Source organism: Cucurbita pepo, chromosome 2, assembly GCF_057944985.1.
Source record: "Cucurbita pepo subsp. pepo isolate OVF chromosome 2, ASM5794498v1, whole genome shotgun sequence".
Taxonomy (NCBI): domain Eukaryota; kingdom Viridiplantae; phylum Streptophyta; class Magnoliopsida; order Cucurbitales; family Cucurbitaceae; genus Cucurbita; species Cucurbita pepo.
The window spans coordinates 12,373,357-12,389,965 of record NC_141799.1 but is presented as its reverse complement, the minus strand read 5'-3'; the positions used below and the strand labels follow the sequence as shown (position 1 = coordinate 12,389,965).

General features: G+C 34.3%; 2 protein-coding genes across 7 annotated transcripts; both read right to left on the bottom strand.

Annotated features, from left to right (window-relative positions):
- Positions 1 to 577: 577 nt before the first annotated feature.
- Positions 578 to 6,236, bottom strand: LOC111784867 (protein NETWORKED 4A-like). 6 transcript variants are annotated; one of them, XR_015419802.1, is made up of 6 exons: positions 6,076 to 6,236; positions 5,817 to 5,928; positions 3,232 to 4,569; positions 2,558 to 2,701; positions 2,386 to 2,447; positions 578 to 1,172 (listed from the first exon to the last, which is right to left on the bottom strand). XR_015419802.1 is itself a non-coding variant. In XM_087121201.1 (4 exons), exons 1-4 carry the CDS (start codon positions 6,088 to 6,090, stop codon positions 2,676 to 2,678), a joined length of 1,491 nt encoding a protein of 496 aa, XP_086977327.1. In that variant the 5' UTR covers positions 6,091 to 6,236; the 3' UTR covers positions 578 to 2,675. The 6 variants fall into 6 exon arrangements, 1 of the variants encoding a protein (XP_086977327.1); XR_015419803.1 differs by having other exon boundaries at positions 2,386 to 2,438; XR_015419799.1 differs by having other exon boundaries at positions 2,386 to 2,701.
- Positions 6,237 to 8,255: 2,019 nt separating this feature from the next.
- LOC111788447 (eukaryotic translation initiation factor 2 subunit beta-like) lies at positions 8,256 to 16,177 on the bottom strand. The gene is made up of 10 exons (XM_087121661.1): positions 16,013 to 16,177; positions 15,596 to 15,645; positions 14,631 to 14,739; positions 14,470 to 14,528; positions 14,343 to 14,397; positions 13,528 to 13,619; positions 11,232 to 11,377; positions 10,110 to 10,252; positions 9,272 to 9,357; positions 8,256 to 8,548 (listed from the first exon to the last, which is right to left on the bottom strand). Exons 2-10 carry the CDS (start codon positions 15,638 to 15,640, stop codon positions 8,471 to 8,473), a joined length of 813 nt encoding a protein of 270 aa, XP_086977787.1. The 5' UTR covers positions 15,641 to 15,645; positions 16,013 to 16,177; the 3' UTR covers positions 8,256 to 8,470.
- Positions 16,178 to 16,609: the final 432 nt, after the last annotated feature.

Genomic DNA, 16,609 nt, shown 5'->3' with positions numbered 1-16,609 from the left:
GAGTATCGTCTAGAGAAGAACGTAGGATCGTTGATATCTATGTATCAATGGGCTTGAGTCAATTAAATAGTTTTCTTATTAAGGGGACGGATCCGAACTACCCAACCTAAACTAATTTGAGTTGGTTGAATTGAAAATAAAAATTTGGTTCGATTTTCGAGTCGATATTTTTTGGTCGGGTCAATAAGACAAACTCAAAATAAAGTTTACAACCCAACCCAGCTTGTAATCGATGTTAGTGATAGATTCTTTGAAACAATTAAAAAAGAAAAGAATAACCCGATAACTCAGCTCAACAATAGAAGGTTGAGTAGTAAACTCTATTTGAATTGCTTAGATCACTAATCCAATAAATTCAAAAGTTCGAGCAGATTAAAAAGATCTTTTCAACACTAAATCCAATCAAAAGTTCACTAAAGACGTCGACGTGGGTTTTATCTCGACAAGATTATTTTAAATAAAAATAGAAAAGTCATCTATAAAACTCAGGCATGGGAAATAAAAATCTAATCAGGTGTCATATTCAATGCTTGGCTCCATGTGTCAGCAATTACCATATTGTCAACTAAACTCATTATTAAGGGATGTAAACGGTAAAGTAAAAGAACATTCATTATGTGAGATCCCAATTACAATATCACAATTAAGTTTTTAATTAGAGGTTAGGTGAGATCTTACGTTAGTTGGAAAGGAGAAAGAAACATTGTGAAAACCTCTCCTTAGTAGATGCGTTTTAAAACCGTGAAGCTATCGACGATATGTAACAGAAGCTATCGACGATATGTAACAGTCCAAAACGAACAATATTTGCAGTGAACTTGGGCTATTACAAATGGTATCAGAGCCAGACACTGAATGATATGCCAACAAGGACGCTGGGTCTTCAAATGAGTGAATTGTGAGATCTCACATTTAGTGGAGAGAAGAATGAAACATTCCTTATAAAGGTGCGAAAACTTCTTCCTAGTAGACACGTTTTAAAATCGTGAGGCTGACGGCGATACGTAATGGGCCAAAGCGGACAATATCTACTAACGTTAAACTTGGGCTGTCACATGTTAGTGTCAAAAACATCATGCTACGATATAGCAAGTAAAAATCATGTCCCAGCGTTCCTCCGGCTAACAGGAGCAACAAAACCAGCTTGGAGCAACTGGTCGTCCAGAACCACACTGTAAATCACACAAAGCACCATAAGCCTTAAACCATGAACACAAGAAAGAATGAGAAAGCTTGTAAGATGGAATAGAACACCAAAAGTCTTCTCATATTCCTGAATGTGAAAAGGAACTAAATAATTAGCTAATTGTCTTTCGAGAACATGCAAAAGTCAATTTCGAGAACATGCAAAAGTCAAATCTTCTGCTGTCTTTCACGAAGAAGCGCAAGGTCAATAAAGATATAAAATAATTTAAGGAGATTTGTAGGCTTTCATCAGACTTAATCCTTACGACGGTTTCGTAAGTTATATACTCATGTACTAACGTTAATGTTAGGCAATATCATGAGATGTAGTCTGTGCTAGCCCTACAAGGCTCATGCATATCTTAACCCCATACACTCCACTCTAGGGTGTATACTTAAACCCCTCAAGGCCATAATGTAGGGTTTTTCAGATATGTTTAGCTCCATGTTTTTCGTTTTTCAAAGTTTATCATCAACATTTTGTTTTGAGCGTGAGTCAAATTGCCCTTGTAACTGGCTTTGGGGTAAGTCTCGTCTGTATGGAGTAAGTTGTGCTCTATAAACAGACAAGTACTGAGACCGTATGTCCCCCATATGTATCTGTCTACTGGGTACTCCCCAATAATATACCAAATACGACTTCTGCGACCCTCTATCAGTGACCACTAAACTCTTTGTACCACGTAGACCTCTAGGAAAGTTCACAGTTAGAGGTTACTTTCCAATCGTCCCTACTTGATACTTAGTCAACCCAAAATGCGTGTGAGGCCTAAACGTAAAGTCTATGACTAAGGAAATGTAAAACAGCAGCTCATGTTCATCCATATATCATTCCAAACTTCCTAGGGCACATAGTGAATATCCAAAGCATTAACAGGGCATACGTGGGTGTCTAACCCCTATAACATGCATCTATGAATACATATGTTGATGTCTAACATACTCAATCAAACGATTAACAATCATGCAATACATGTCAAAATCCTAAAAATATCGTCAGGACTAATCAGAGTTCTCAAACGTGAAGCAGAAGCTGTAAAACATAATATCGTGCTAAACTGAAAAATTACCAAGTTCCTAGGCTTAGCTAACATATTTATTGGTTAATTAGGCCTAAAAGCATGCCTTCTAATTAGTAGCCTAATATCCTAATCGACCTTTAGAAGTATTGCTTGAAAAATAATCCATGTGACAACTTACTTGGATGTCGACTTCCCGAGCTCGATTACAGTCTTCAGAAAATTCAAAATTTCCTGAAGTTCCTCCATTCATGAATCATGTCAGTTTCTTCTTCTTCTCTTCTGTTATTTATTTATTTTTGTTGTACAAATGTGGATATTAAATATGTATAGTTTATCATGAGGGCACTTACTGACATATCGACGCAGAATTCATTCAAAGTTCTTTGGTGCAACCCTTCCTTTTAACAACTAATCTCTGCTGTCCATCAAGAGATCCACTGGTTCCCAGTTAGGCCAATAAGAAAGCCATTACATGGTCTGGCTGCCGATGCATCCTATTTGATTTTCATTTGTAGAGAGAGTCCAGTTCCACAGATAAGCAAATAGTTCAATTTAAACCAATACTTGAACAAGACAACGTTGTTTTTCAAAGCATGGAATACCATATTCATAATTCTGCTTTAAATAAAGATAAAAGAGCAACAGGAAGGCGTTGGACAAAGCTTCAATAACCAACAATGCTGCCAGTTAAAATGCTTGAGTCTATAACTCAGCTTGTAGAGCTCTAAAGTAAGGAGTTCGACTCTTGACACTGGACCATGTGAAAACAAAACGTAGGACATTCGGCGCAAGGGCGATCAGTGAGCTATTATGCACTTTCTTTCTAGGGTGACCATCTACAGCTAGCCATTGGACAAGCACCCATTTATTGTTACTCTAAACAACTACATACACATAATTTTTTAACAAACAGATAACCTATCATGATCCAATATACAGTTGACTGTTGCAGACTCTATATTAACAGACTTTTCAAGATTGGAATTTAACAATTTCAAAATCAAATACTAGAGTCATGACTTGCCTTGAGATGCGAACCCGAGATCCCGCTTTTGACTGATAAAAACTTCTCTAAGCATATGATATCCACTCCTGTAATGCTCAATTGAAAAACATAGTTGCCTTATAGCCTCTCTTTTTTCCTCTGCTCCTTCCATTATCACTACTCTTTGCCTCTCCACCTTCCCTTCTAGTTCCACACGTTCCCTTTCCAATTTTTGCACAAGCTTGCCTTTAGAGCTCAAATTCTCTTTTAAAGTAACAAGTTCTGCGTGGAGCTGATCTCTTTCAGATTGGAAGCCGTTGTGGCCACTTTTAAGATTCTCAATCTCGCGGTTAAGTCTCTCCTTCAGATCCTCCTTTTCTGTCTTGACTTTTCTGATCTCATCCTCCAACAGAGCTTGTTCCTTAAGTGGCTGAGATATTTCAGCCGTAATCGTTACATTCTCAGGAAAAATTTTATGCTCAGCATTAGATATTGCAAGTTTAAGATCTCTAGCTTTCAACCTTGAAATTCTTTCTTGGAGCTCGGCGACCGCTCTTCTATCTGCACTCACCTTGTCCTTCCATGTGTCAGTATCTTTTCGAGCAGCTTCAAGCTCATCCGGCAAATGGCAGATTTTCTCTGGTGCTTTATTGTTCTCAAGTTCAAATTTTAATTTAGAATGTTCTTTCTGCGAGTTCTCAAGTTTTTCCTTTGTAATTCTTAGCTCTTCCACTAGAATCCCATCCTCATGCTTCTGAGTATCTGCCATTGTAGCGGACACTGACTCAGCCTGCAAATCCTTGGTCAATTCTGATAGCACATTCTTCTGGTGCTCACTTTTCAACCTCATAATTTGAATGTCTGAATTTTCATCTGTTGCCGCTTTGAATGGAAATGAGCATTCTTCTGCATTATCCTCCTTCATGTGGAGCTGTTCTTTAGCCTCTCTCAGCTCATTCTCCAATTCCATCATCTTCCTGTTCAGTCCTTGATCACCATCTGAATAATTGTACACCGAGGAATCATCAGAACCAGGTTCAGAATCTGTGAAAAAAGATGAATCATATCCTTCCTTTTGGCAAGTATCAGAGTTGCTGCCACCAGATCCAAGGAAGACATCAAAGCCAGCAGCTCGTGGCTCAGAGATAAGATCACAGATATCAGAGCCGTGGGATTGTAGATCTGAAGGGAGATTTCTTCGGAGCTCTCCTGTTACATGATCATAACGCTCAACAAGGGAACGGTATGTGGTGTAGAACTCCCAAATGTAAGAGATCATCATTGGCCTCTTCTGATAATACATCTCAGCCTTCTTGGCAAATGAATCTGCATCCTCTTCTATTAGCCTCAACATATGTTTGATGCTGCGGTCCATGTCTAACATCAATAATGATCGTTTTGTCAATTTTTTGCTTAGCATTTTGATGAAAAATTTACATGGGCTTTCGCCAATCATTGAGTTGCAATAATAAAAAATGGAGATTGTAAAACTAACGAAATAAAATTCGTGTAGATAGAAGGAAGAAGCTAAATTTTTGCAACTGCTCCCCATCTTCCCAGATTTAACCCCACCCCTTTTGAAATATGAATTGAAAATGGAGAGAACGGTTGAATCACATCAAAAATACCTTTTAATTTTCAAAAAGTGTTTCAAAAACACTATTGAGCTTTCAAAATTAATACCTAAACTTTTTTAAAGCTTCAAAAACACCAATTTTTTTAAATAGTTAAAAAATATCCACATTATTACGAAACTATTAGTACCATGCTTAAAAAATACTTATGATTAAAAAGTTTGGAAGTATACATAGAGGGTTTCTTTTGAACTTTTTTTCATAAAGATTAAAGGTGTACTTTTAAAATTTCATAGATATCTTTTTAAACATGGTACTATATGGAAGAGTATTTTTGAACATTTTAAAAAGCTCAAGAATATTAATGGAACTTTTTAAAGTTCTTAACTGTTTCCATTTAAAATTGTCAATTAATGACAATGGTATTTTTTTTTTTTTTTTTTTTTTAAGTTTAGAGGTATTTTTGAACTAAATTATGAAGATTAGGGGTATTTTAATTAATTTAGCCGAAAGAAAACCCCTAATAATACCTTCGTCATTTTTAGCACTCTCAAAGAAAAAAATGAATTTTTTTTGAAAAATTTAAAGGATATCAATGAATATTTTTTAAACATGGGTTATCAGTTATATTATTTTTTAAAAAAATTTAAATAAATTTTAAAGGTATTTTTTTATTAATTTAGTTCTCATTTTCTAAATATAAATAAACAATATTATATATTAGATGAATACGACTCTTCACAATGGTATGATATTGTTCGCTTTGAGCATAAGCTCTCTCGTACCTTTGTTTTGTGCCTCCCCAAGGCCTATCAGTTAAATTATGGAATGTTCATGAATTTATAATTAAATAATACACTCTCTATTGGTATGAGACTTTTAGAAAAGCCTGAAACAAAGTCACGAGTACTTATAGGGTGGAGAGATGCATTCATCTAAGATTATAAACATAATATTACGAAACAAATTGAAATGCTGTAAAGTTATGAAACGCATGGATCGAATGACCTAAAACAGAATTGAGTAGAGAAGAGAAAAGAAGTAACTAACCCTCGAGATTCTCCCGGAGCCATCTAGAATTTTTGGGGCTGATGTGACCTTCCCACCACCATGAATGAGACTTCCTCGACTCCGCCTTCGTCAACTCACCATTGCTCGGAGGCTGAGAACAACAAAAACGCACACACGCAGCACAATGAGATAGAAGCGCTCGAATGAGGCAATCGCAGGCCATGGAATAGAATCTAAAATTAGGTCGTTTAAGTGCGAATTTCAGTCGGAGAAGAGAAATGGCGACAGGAAATCGTACCGTAGGGTTAGCCATGGAGCCGTAGAAAGCCTGGAGTTGGGCGTTCCTTCACTCGGAGAGAGGATCGCTGCAATCTGAAACTGAAACTGAAAAAATACGATCAGAAATCGAGGCGGCAGCGGCAGTGCAGGGTGTTGGTGCAAGCAGTGGGGCGGGGCGAGGATTCGACTGGTACAACTCTGGTCCACATTGCAACCTTCCCTCGTCTTCTCCTTTAATAATAACGGTATTAATTAATTAATTAATTAATTATCATTTCCTTGTTACACGACTCTCCACAATGGTATGTTATTGGCATGAACTCTCACGGCTTTGTACCAATAGAGTTAGTATTCATCACTTATAAACCCATGATCATTCCCTAAATTAGCCTATGTGAGACTTTCATCATCCAACACCTCCCCTCGAACAAAGTGGGTCTCCCCTTAATCGAGGCCCAACCCCTTTGGAGTCTTAGTCATTTTTTACTGCCTTCGAGTAGGCTTGACTCCTTCTTCTTTTAGAGTTATTTGTTCGATATTTGAGGATTGGGACTTGACTTCTTTTTCTTTTAGAGTTCTTTGTTCGATATTTGAGGATTTACCAATATATTGGTACGACTAAGTTTAGGGCATGGCTCTAATACCATATTAGACGAACACAACTCTCCACAATGGTATGATATTGTCCACTCTGAGCATAAGCTCTCATGGTGCTTCATCTCGAATGGAATTAGTATTCGTCACACTTATAAACTCATGATCATTCTCTAAATTAGGCTAGGTGTGATTTTCATCATCCAACCTTCCTAATGTGATCATGGATTTGAAGCCAGAAGGGTATAATTGGAAATGAAATACAAACAATAATCACAAACTAAGCTAAATTAATAAAAATAAATAATTTTGTCAACTTTCAAATACTATTCTTAAAATAAATATATAGTTTTTGTTAAAAAAAAAAATCCTTAAAATTGTTTAAAAAATGGTTAATTTCATTAATGGCTTTAAAATTAGATATATTTTAGTATATACAAGGAACTGTTCATACACTATAAAAATATAAATATGAATATTTCCAAAAATAATATTAAGGTGTAGATAGATGGTTTTTATCTATAATTACTTTTTAATTTTTTTAGAAGTTTATGGATATTTTTTTTAAGTTGAAGGGTATTATTGGAATTTTAAAAAATGAATGCGAGTAATATTTAGAATGAGGGTATTTTTATTTAATTTAAACTAAAAAAAACTATGAGACCGAGAGAGATTTAAAATTGAAGGGTATTATTGAAATTTTAGAAAGTTGATATGAAGGAGGGTATTTTTATTTAATTTAAACTAGAAAACTAGGAGAGAAGGTGGGGGGGAGAAGAAGCTTAAATGACGATAATACCCTTGGGATGTTGACTTTACATGCTGTCATTCCACGAAACTAGGATTGTGAGTATTATATAAATGGAACATGCAGAACACACAATTATGTTTTGTTTTTTTAAAGCTTTTCGTCCACCCTTACGAAAAATGTGGTTTTCCTCACTATAAAAACACACATTTTCTATATATTATTTTAAATACAAACAATAAATTAAATTAATAACCGACAAAATTATTATAATAGATTAGTTAAAGAACATAGAATTCTCACATAAACTAAGAACGTAAAAGAGAGTAGGAGCTTCCCGTCAATTACACGGGACTTTTTGACACTACCCCTTTGTTTTATCGAGAATAGGGAGTGAAAAGATTTTTCTCAATTAGCTAAATAATTCCGATGACAAATTAAATTTCTTATCCTCATCCTCATCCCCATCCCCATCCCCTTTTTATATATATATATATATATATATATATATATATATATATATATATATATATATATATATATATATTAAAACTTTATAATATATATATTCGCTTATGAAGTGTTATCAGATTTATTAAAATATTTTGCCTTTTTAAATAAAAATTGAAAATCATCCATGAAAAGAATTTAAAACAAATATTTTATGAAAAAAATAAAAAATAAAACAGATTTTCTTTTACAAGAAATTTAATCTCAGAAAAATAAATAGAAAAAATTCTAAAAATAGAGCCAACAACAATAACGGCTGCCACGTGTCATGAGTTACCAAATTGTGAGATAAAAGAACAAAACATGTTCTGTACGACCATTATTTAGTTCAGATCAATCCAGTGGAATTGTTGGAAGCCTCAATATTATATAAGCATGCCACTTGAAATGCGAGTAAAATAGCAAACTTCGTAAATCCTCACAAATTTAAATGCTACTAGAACAACCCGAATTACAATACCACATTCACTTCAAAATTCACCAACGATCATTCGATAGTCAACTACGTTTTAAAAAAGAGGTAACTCGAAAAAACACCAAGCTTCGATATAACAAGTAAAAATCATGTTCCAGCGTTCCTACGGCCAACACGAGCAACAAAACCGGCTTTGATTGGAGCAACCGATCGTCCAGAACCACACTGTAAATCACACGAAACGCCATAAGCCTTAAACCATGAACACAAAGAAGATTGAGAAAGGTTGTAAAATGGAATAGAATACTGGAAGTCTTCTCATATTCCTTAATGTGAAAATGAAATAAATAATTGACTAATTGCCTTAAACCATGAACAAAAGAAAGAATGAGGAAAGCTTGAAAAATGGGATGGAATAACGAAAGTCTTCTCATATTCCTGAATGTGAAAATGAACTAAATAATTAATTAATTGTTTTTCGAACACATGCAAAAGTCAAATCCTATCTCATTTAACAATGAAGGAAAATATCCGGTCCATGATCATGTCCCCACCAATGGAAAATCACACTGATTGCAAAAGAAAGAACTGTCGAAAATTTATAAAGAGGTAAGGTAGTCCATCATGCTCCAGCTTTCTTAATGCTGGGAGTGTGGCCATTGCACCCATTCGCAAGTGCCAAACTAACTTTAAGCATAAATCACAACTTTTCAATAAACATGATGGATATCTCTACGTATTATCAATATCTCTACGTGTGATTCATTGAGACGTAAACTTCTCCCCCTTTTTCTTTGTTCTTTGAAGAAAAAGGGTGATGAACAGATATCTTCATTTTTATATTTATTATTCGGATTAATGAACTAAATCAGATAGTTATATGAATGAAAGAAAACAGCTTAGTTAAATAAAAATTAAAACACGCAAATATATATATATATAACTTACCTTCTCGCATCTGAGAAAGAACAGTCTATTCTCCTTTGAAAGGATAGTGTCTGGACTCTTGCACCCAATGCAAATAACATACTCATCTGAAAGAACAACACAAGGGGAGGATCGGGAGGAAAATGTGAATAAAATCACTCATATTTAGTAACGACAGTAAATAGCAGAAGGTTTGCCAACGTAATTACTTAACAAACATCAGCATATTCATCAGTGGAAATTGAAATAAGTCCATCTTTTATAAGTTGATTCCAACCCCTTCCCCCGGTATATAAAGAATTTGCATAGTTGCCACTGACTTTCTCAATGCTATACAATCATTCACATTTTTTTTTTCCTATCTCATCTAGAAATAAGTCCTTGCATTCCCTCTCCTATATTGTCACAAAGAAGTTCTGCCCATGTATTGTAAAGGGTTAAACAAATCAAGTTACATGTCAAAGATGATAACGATAAAATGGAGGGAAAAGGCAAAACTAAAGGATATGTTCATAATCCATATCCAAGGACTCTTTCTGCCCATGTATTTTCTTTTTTTTTTTTTCTTTCGAGCAAAATGAATGGAAGACTATTCAAGGACTCTTTCTCCACCTTTGCTACTTCTTTAGAACAAACACATTTTCATGTCATATATGATAGTTTATTTTCTTTGATTTCCAATTAGATATCTCTTTTATACACCTTTAAGGGCTGGAGGTCATTCTATTTCAATTTCGTTTCCCTTCTAGAAATTTTTTTAACTTAGTAAAATAAATTGGATAAAGAGAAAACATCAAGTCTGAATTTAGGTCTCGTTTAGCAGCAGAAGACAATGAAGTAAGTCAATGAGGCCACTTACTGACATATCTTCGCAGAATTCCTTCAAAGTTCTTTGGTGCAAACCTTCCTTTAACAACCAATCTCTGCTGTCCATCAAGAGATCCACTGGTTCCCAGTTCCGCCAATAAGAAAGCCATAACATGGTCTGGCTGACGATGCATCCTATTTGATTTTCATTTGTAGAGAGAGTCAAGTTCAAAAGATAAGCAAATAGTTCAATTTAAACCATCAAGGATCTACCATAGAAAAAGAAAGAGCAAGGGGCCGGGGAAGATAGAAGAAATACATATTGCTGCACCTTTATAGGAAAACATAAATGCTCTAGACTATTTTTGCAATAGATGATCTTAGATGGACTTAAAATTTAAAAAAATTGTAGATCTACTGATGGATAGAAATTGTACACAAAACCATTGTCGAAAGAGCTAAACTCAGCGCTGCACACAGATACGATGATCACAGTGATAACTTATAAATTCATTTGCCATAATGATAAACAAGCAACTTTCCACTCCAAATGGCAATTAGCATGCCATTTTTTCGTAGCATCTTAAAAGCATGTAACTAGCTAAAATACTTCAACTTGTCCAGTTTCTTATAAGAAAATAAATAATAGAAATACTTCAAAATTTTCATATCCTTTGATTGAATATAAAAAATTGCTTTGAAAAAAAAAAGCACTTGAAATGTGTTTTCCAATCTGTACTAGCAGAGAATGTGCTTAATGCAATAACAACCCAAACTCTCTCTTACAAAAATATATAGATCACAAGGCAGATTCTGGGGCACGAAATCAACATATGAACCTAACATGCCAGTACTTTTTATGTCGTGGAGCATTCAAAAAATCAAGAAGAAAATAAAAAAAAACCACTATAGACAGAAAGATAGCTTTTTTTTTGGATGAATATACAGACAGAAGAGTACTAAAGATCACATCAAACTATAGATTGCAAGCATGCAGCAAACAAGAGTTCAATTAACATAACGCATATGATAAAATAATCATATAAACTTACTTGTTGAATTGAATAACACAAAACAATGAATAAAAAAAATCTGAAGTGCAAAAAGCCTATAGTTGTATATGATAAAAATCTGGTAAGAATAATGCATGGTTATATGGCTAATGAATACATACGTTTTACATAGATCCATGAAATTGACGAAAACAGTTTTCTTTGTGCCTTCACGAAGAACTTGAGGAGGCCTCATAACTGTTCTACGCCTATCACCTGCAAGCTCTGGATTATTCTCTCTAAGAATGTTAAATACCCGTCCAAGAAGCTGCACAGCAAGACAACAAAAAGGCATCAGTTATCAAATGTTAACCAAGATCTACGACACATCTGTAGCAAATAAAATTACCAAAAAAAATATAAAACCAAACAAATCTCCAGCAATCTTTACAATTACTATTAGTACCAAGCAAAGAATAACGTGAATTCATAGCAATACAACATTTACTGAATACCATGCATACGAGAATATTAATAAAACAACAATATAAATCTGACATTTTTAAACTCATTTGAGATGAAACAACAAACCAAAGAAATTCCAAAATACGAGAGTTTTGTTTGAGGGTCTAGAAACTTTGAAGGCCTCCATTTGTTTCAAAACCAAAAACAGTAATCAGATTGTTCTTACCGCTTTTTACATTTTGCAAGATGATTTGTTTCTAAAGGAAGCAACGTTTCTAAAGAAGAAAGTAAACCACATACACATACACACAAAAAGAATTTTCCAATATAGGGGCAACAAGAAACAATACTCTTATATCTTCTAAACATAATTCCACACAAGAACGTCAACAACAAAAACAATTTTCCACAGAAACAGTTTTTATCTTAAGAAGGAGGACCCAACATAACAACACAGCTCACAAACCAAAGTAATCAATAATAAAGAAACCAAAAGCAACTCCACACCTCAGATTGGCAAGACTTGGGGGATTGACAGATCAAACTTGAAGATTGGAAAGAGGAAACACATTCGTGAAATTCAGTGATTCCATCTTATGGTAGCTGGATTAAAATAAAAAATCTCCCCTTAAACCAATGGAATAATGAAACACTGAAGAAAATCTAAGATGCTTGTGGAGGCTTTGCCAAGGTTGCAAAGAATACATCTTCTCGAGTTGATCTTATGAAAGCCAACACCAAGGTTAATCGCATGAGCATTGCAAGTTGGCTTTGGTCAACAAAATATGGAATGAGAACAGTTTCTGGGATTTACATCTTAGAAGAATTTAAAGGACAAGGAAGTTATTGAATGGGTTGAATTGAGCCAAGACCTCGCTCCAATAGTCTTCCCAACAAGAGACGATTCTTTGAAATGGCTTCCTAATGCGGATGGATCCTTCTCCATAAAAGACTTAAGGTCCAATATGGGAGAAAAAAATACGATTTTGGATCCTTGTTGTCCTGTGAAATCTGAAAAAGGGAGGTAACCGAAAATATATTATTTTTCTGCTTGGAAGTTCCACATAAATCCATAAACACCAAAGAAAACCTAAGAAAACCTTATTGGCTTTGTCCCCAAGTTGGTGCCTTGTGGGCAAAACTAATGATGAATCACATAATCATTTGTTCATTTCTGGAATAGGACTCTCAAAGCCTTTGGTTGTATTTAACTTTTCCTTGGAAGGTCAAAGATTTCCTCTGCATATCTCTGTAGCACGACCCCTTCAAGGATGCTAAAGCTTTGCTATGGAAGAAGGCCTTTTTTCTGGATTCTTAGGCAAGAACACAATTGAAGGGTCTACCTAGATAAGGAACAATCCCATGCTAAGCTCTTTGATCTTGCTATTTACCGTGCAATTTCCTCATGTAAATTGTCTAATGTTATTACTTCCCATAGCTATGTCTCCCTCTTAATTAATTGGGATGGTCTTTTGTAATCACCATGAATCAAACATCCCTTCTGTAAATTTCATATATAAACGAAATTGTTCCTTAAAAAAGGCAACCCCACACCTTGGAAGGAAAAAAGCATAACCACGTCAGATTATTCATATTTTGATTATCATAACATGCATCATGGGGAACATTTCACATAGCCTACTATTAATATCTTCATGACTCACACAGACACACAAGCTAGACTAATAATTAACATTAGAATTTGGATTCTTGTTAATGGCACATGCACAGCTTTACATTAAATCCAAATGGACGTAGTCACCCCAAGGCATAACCTAAGAACAAACCCACCTTTTGATATCATTGACATAGTTTAGTTTCTTATAAAAATCAATGTATAAGGCCACAGATAACAAACTACATAATAACAGCAAAAAGATAGCCATACACCAACTGTAAGAATGACTAAATAAGAAATCAAACAAAAAATCAATTTCCTACAATACAAAATGATATACTAATTGAGAGCATAAAATAATGGAAAAATCTGACAATTGTGAAGCATAGCAATACCTCCTCGTACTCATAATCGCGATCACTTCCCTCCCAAGGAAAACGATACTGTAGAACAATTCCCTCTCGATCCTCATTCTCCCCTGATTGATCTGGAAGGCCATGATAATCACTTTTCAATTGAAGAAAAAAGTCAATCGACAAAGAAACTGAAAAATATTGGTGAGAGAAGGCAATGCTGAACAGAAAAGTATGTCCTATACTAGCTTCAGATTACATACACAACCTTTTTTAATTAGAAACTTTGTACAAATACATGCCCACTTACGCACAGTGATTTAAAAAGTGTGCCTCACCTAGGTGCCTTGCTTCTGAAGCAAGGTTCCCTTAATGAAGCGGGCTTGAGGCGCATGTAGAGCCATCTCAAACCCTTTTTTCATTTTTTTAATCTTTTAGAAAGAAATTCAGACATATTCTAAAAATGTTCATTTTTCTCCACAAACTCTTGTAAAAGCTCTAATCCCTTATTTTTTACTTATCTTATGATTCATAATACTATTTTATTTTTTTTATGTGAAACAGAAACTAGTATATCAAAACAGCAAAAGGAAGACAACATAAAGGCAAGGGATGGAGAGAACCCTTCCCCCAAAAAAAAAACTAACAGAAAAAAAAGCCTTCCATTTTCTTCCACAAAAAAAAAATGTATTTCCATTTCGTTTGCAGCTCATGCACAAGTCACACATGACTATAATGATAAAGTGTCCCTACTGCTTATAGGGAAAGTTATTAAAAAAAAAAAAAAAAAAAGTAATAAAATGAAACAGAAAAAGAAAATAATAAAACATAACAAAGTTCACATATGCAATGCTAACCGTCCAAATCCTCTGTGGCATCTGCACCGTCGTCGTTCAAGGAGATGGCCTCTACCTGCAATTGAAACAAATGATATCAGTCACCAAATAGAGCTTCATTTAGACAGAGAAAAATATAAGAACATACTGGTTTCTTCTTCTTCTTCTTAAGTCCAGAAAATGTGGTAGGCTCCAAGCCATCAGAAACTGCAGGACAAAATATTTAAATAGAACCATCAACCAATAATCCTTATATACAAACAAAATAAAAATATCAAAAAACAACCATGCAATGTCAACTTTTCATACCTGACAAACTTTCAGTTTTCTCTGCTAACTTGTCAACAGACTCGTCAGCCGGATCCTGAATTACAACCTTCTTCTTCTTCTTCTTCTTAGTTGGATCAAAGGGTGCAATCTGCAAGGAATAAACCATACACATTCATCATGGTGTTGCACCAATACTTGCACATGAACAATGGTTCAGAAACTGCACTAGATTACAATTACTTAAATGTTTGGATAAAGACACATGGTAAGATACCAGCCAAAGAAACTCCAAGAAAAATGCAGCTTTTATCCATAGCACCAGTAAACAATCAAATAGAAAAAATCCTCGAGAACTGAATTCGACTGTTATCAAAACAAGATCATACAGCCACTAGAATAACATTTAAGTAAACTGGAGGAATCATTGATGACTGGAACACAAGGCCCAGAGGCAACAACCTAATCCGAACCTAGAAAATGTTTCTTCCAATTTTGCTGGGAATTCAAGGAGTGAGTTAAATTAACCCTTACATCAAAGTTAGTTGCTAGTTGTGGGCATGGCTAGACAACAAAGCTATTTTATACACTAACTGTTCTGGTTACATTCGATGCATTTTAGCCAGGTCTAGACATTTGAGTTCTGAATCAGTGTTTTTTTACTACTTAATTATATTGCTATGTTTACATCCTAAAGTAACTAGATTTTGGGTGCTCTGTTGGTTCGATTTGGTATACTATATTCAACGGTTCACGATTTTCTCATTTAACTTCGAATAATATCTATGGGCCGCAGTTTGTAAACCTTTCCTGTAATTATAGAAACGAATTATAGTAATAGTACAATTGACTTCCTCAGATATACATGCTAGAAATGAATTACCCTCCCTTCCGGGTATTGAAACACAGAAGTGCATGGTCCGTCGAGTTCCAACCCACAGATTTAGGTAAGGAAAAAACAATAGCTATGTGCTTGGAGACAACAGATGCAAAAGACAAAAACTCACATCTGCCACCTGATCGTTCACATCATGCTGAGCTTCGTCCGCCATGATTCCTGCAATAAGGCAGAAAATGATTTAATTTAACCGAGTTAAAGCATTAACACCAGCAAGCAACCAATTAGTAATACAAGTGGAAATATCAAAATTGGGGTCACGAACAAATGATCGGCGATAAAATTCAACCCACCGCTCGCCAAAAAAAAATAATAATAAAAAAAAAATCCGATTTCATATATATGAAATACAATCTAACTTGAAATCCTGTATTGATACAAAAAAAAAAAAAAAAAAAAAAAAAAAAAAAAAATCTTCAAATTAAAATTAACCTAATCGAAGATTGACCCTATTTTGAAGATGGAAGAACCAAAGAAACCGAAAGAAAAGAAAAAAAGAACAGAAAAACAATTGATCCAACCGGACCTGAACTAAGGGCGCCTGAGAGATAGAGGGGCTGCGGCAGAAGACGGGGGAGCGTAGGGTCGCAGGAGAAAGGTAGATAGGAGGAGGAGAAGAAAGAAGGGGGTGAGCCGGTGGGGCTGTGCTGCTTCAACAGAAATGGGAGAGGGTTAGAATCAGAGAAGAAAGAAAACAGGTAAGAACCTAGGGTTTAGCTTTTTTCTTTTTCTTTTTTTTCTTTTTTTTTTTTTTCTTTTTTATTTATTTTTATTTATTTTTATTTATTTATTTATTTATAATGACTTATGTAAGAAAATTCTAGAGATAATTAGTTTTTTCCGAAATTTTGAGATATATATAAATATCATCAATTTTTAAATTAATTTTTTAATGTTAAATTAAAATCTAAATTTAAAAAATTGAAAAAAAAAATATATAATTATGTCAATAAAAATGTTAAACTTTGTATTAATTTAAACCTTCTATATCAATTCATACCTTTCACAAACTTATAATATATTAATTAAGTTCATAAAACTTTAAATAATAATTGGTGTGATTTTTTTTATAGAAGGTTTAGATTTTCAAAAATTAATTAATGCATGGATAAATTTTAAATTA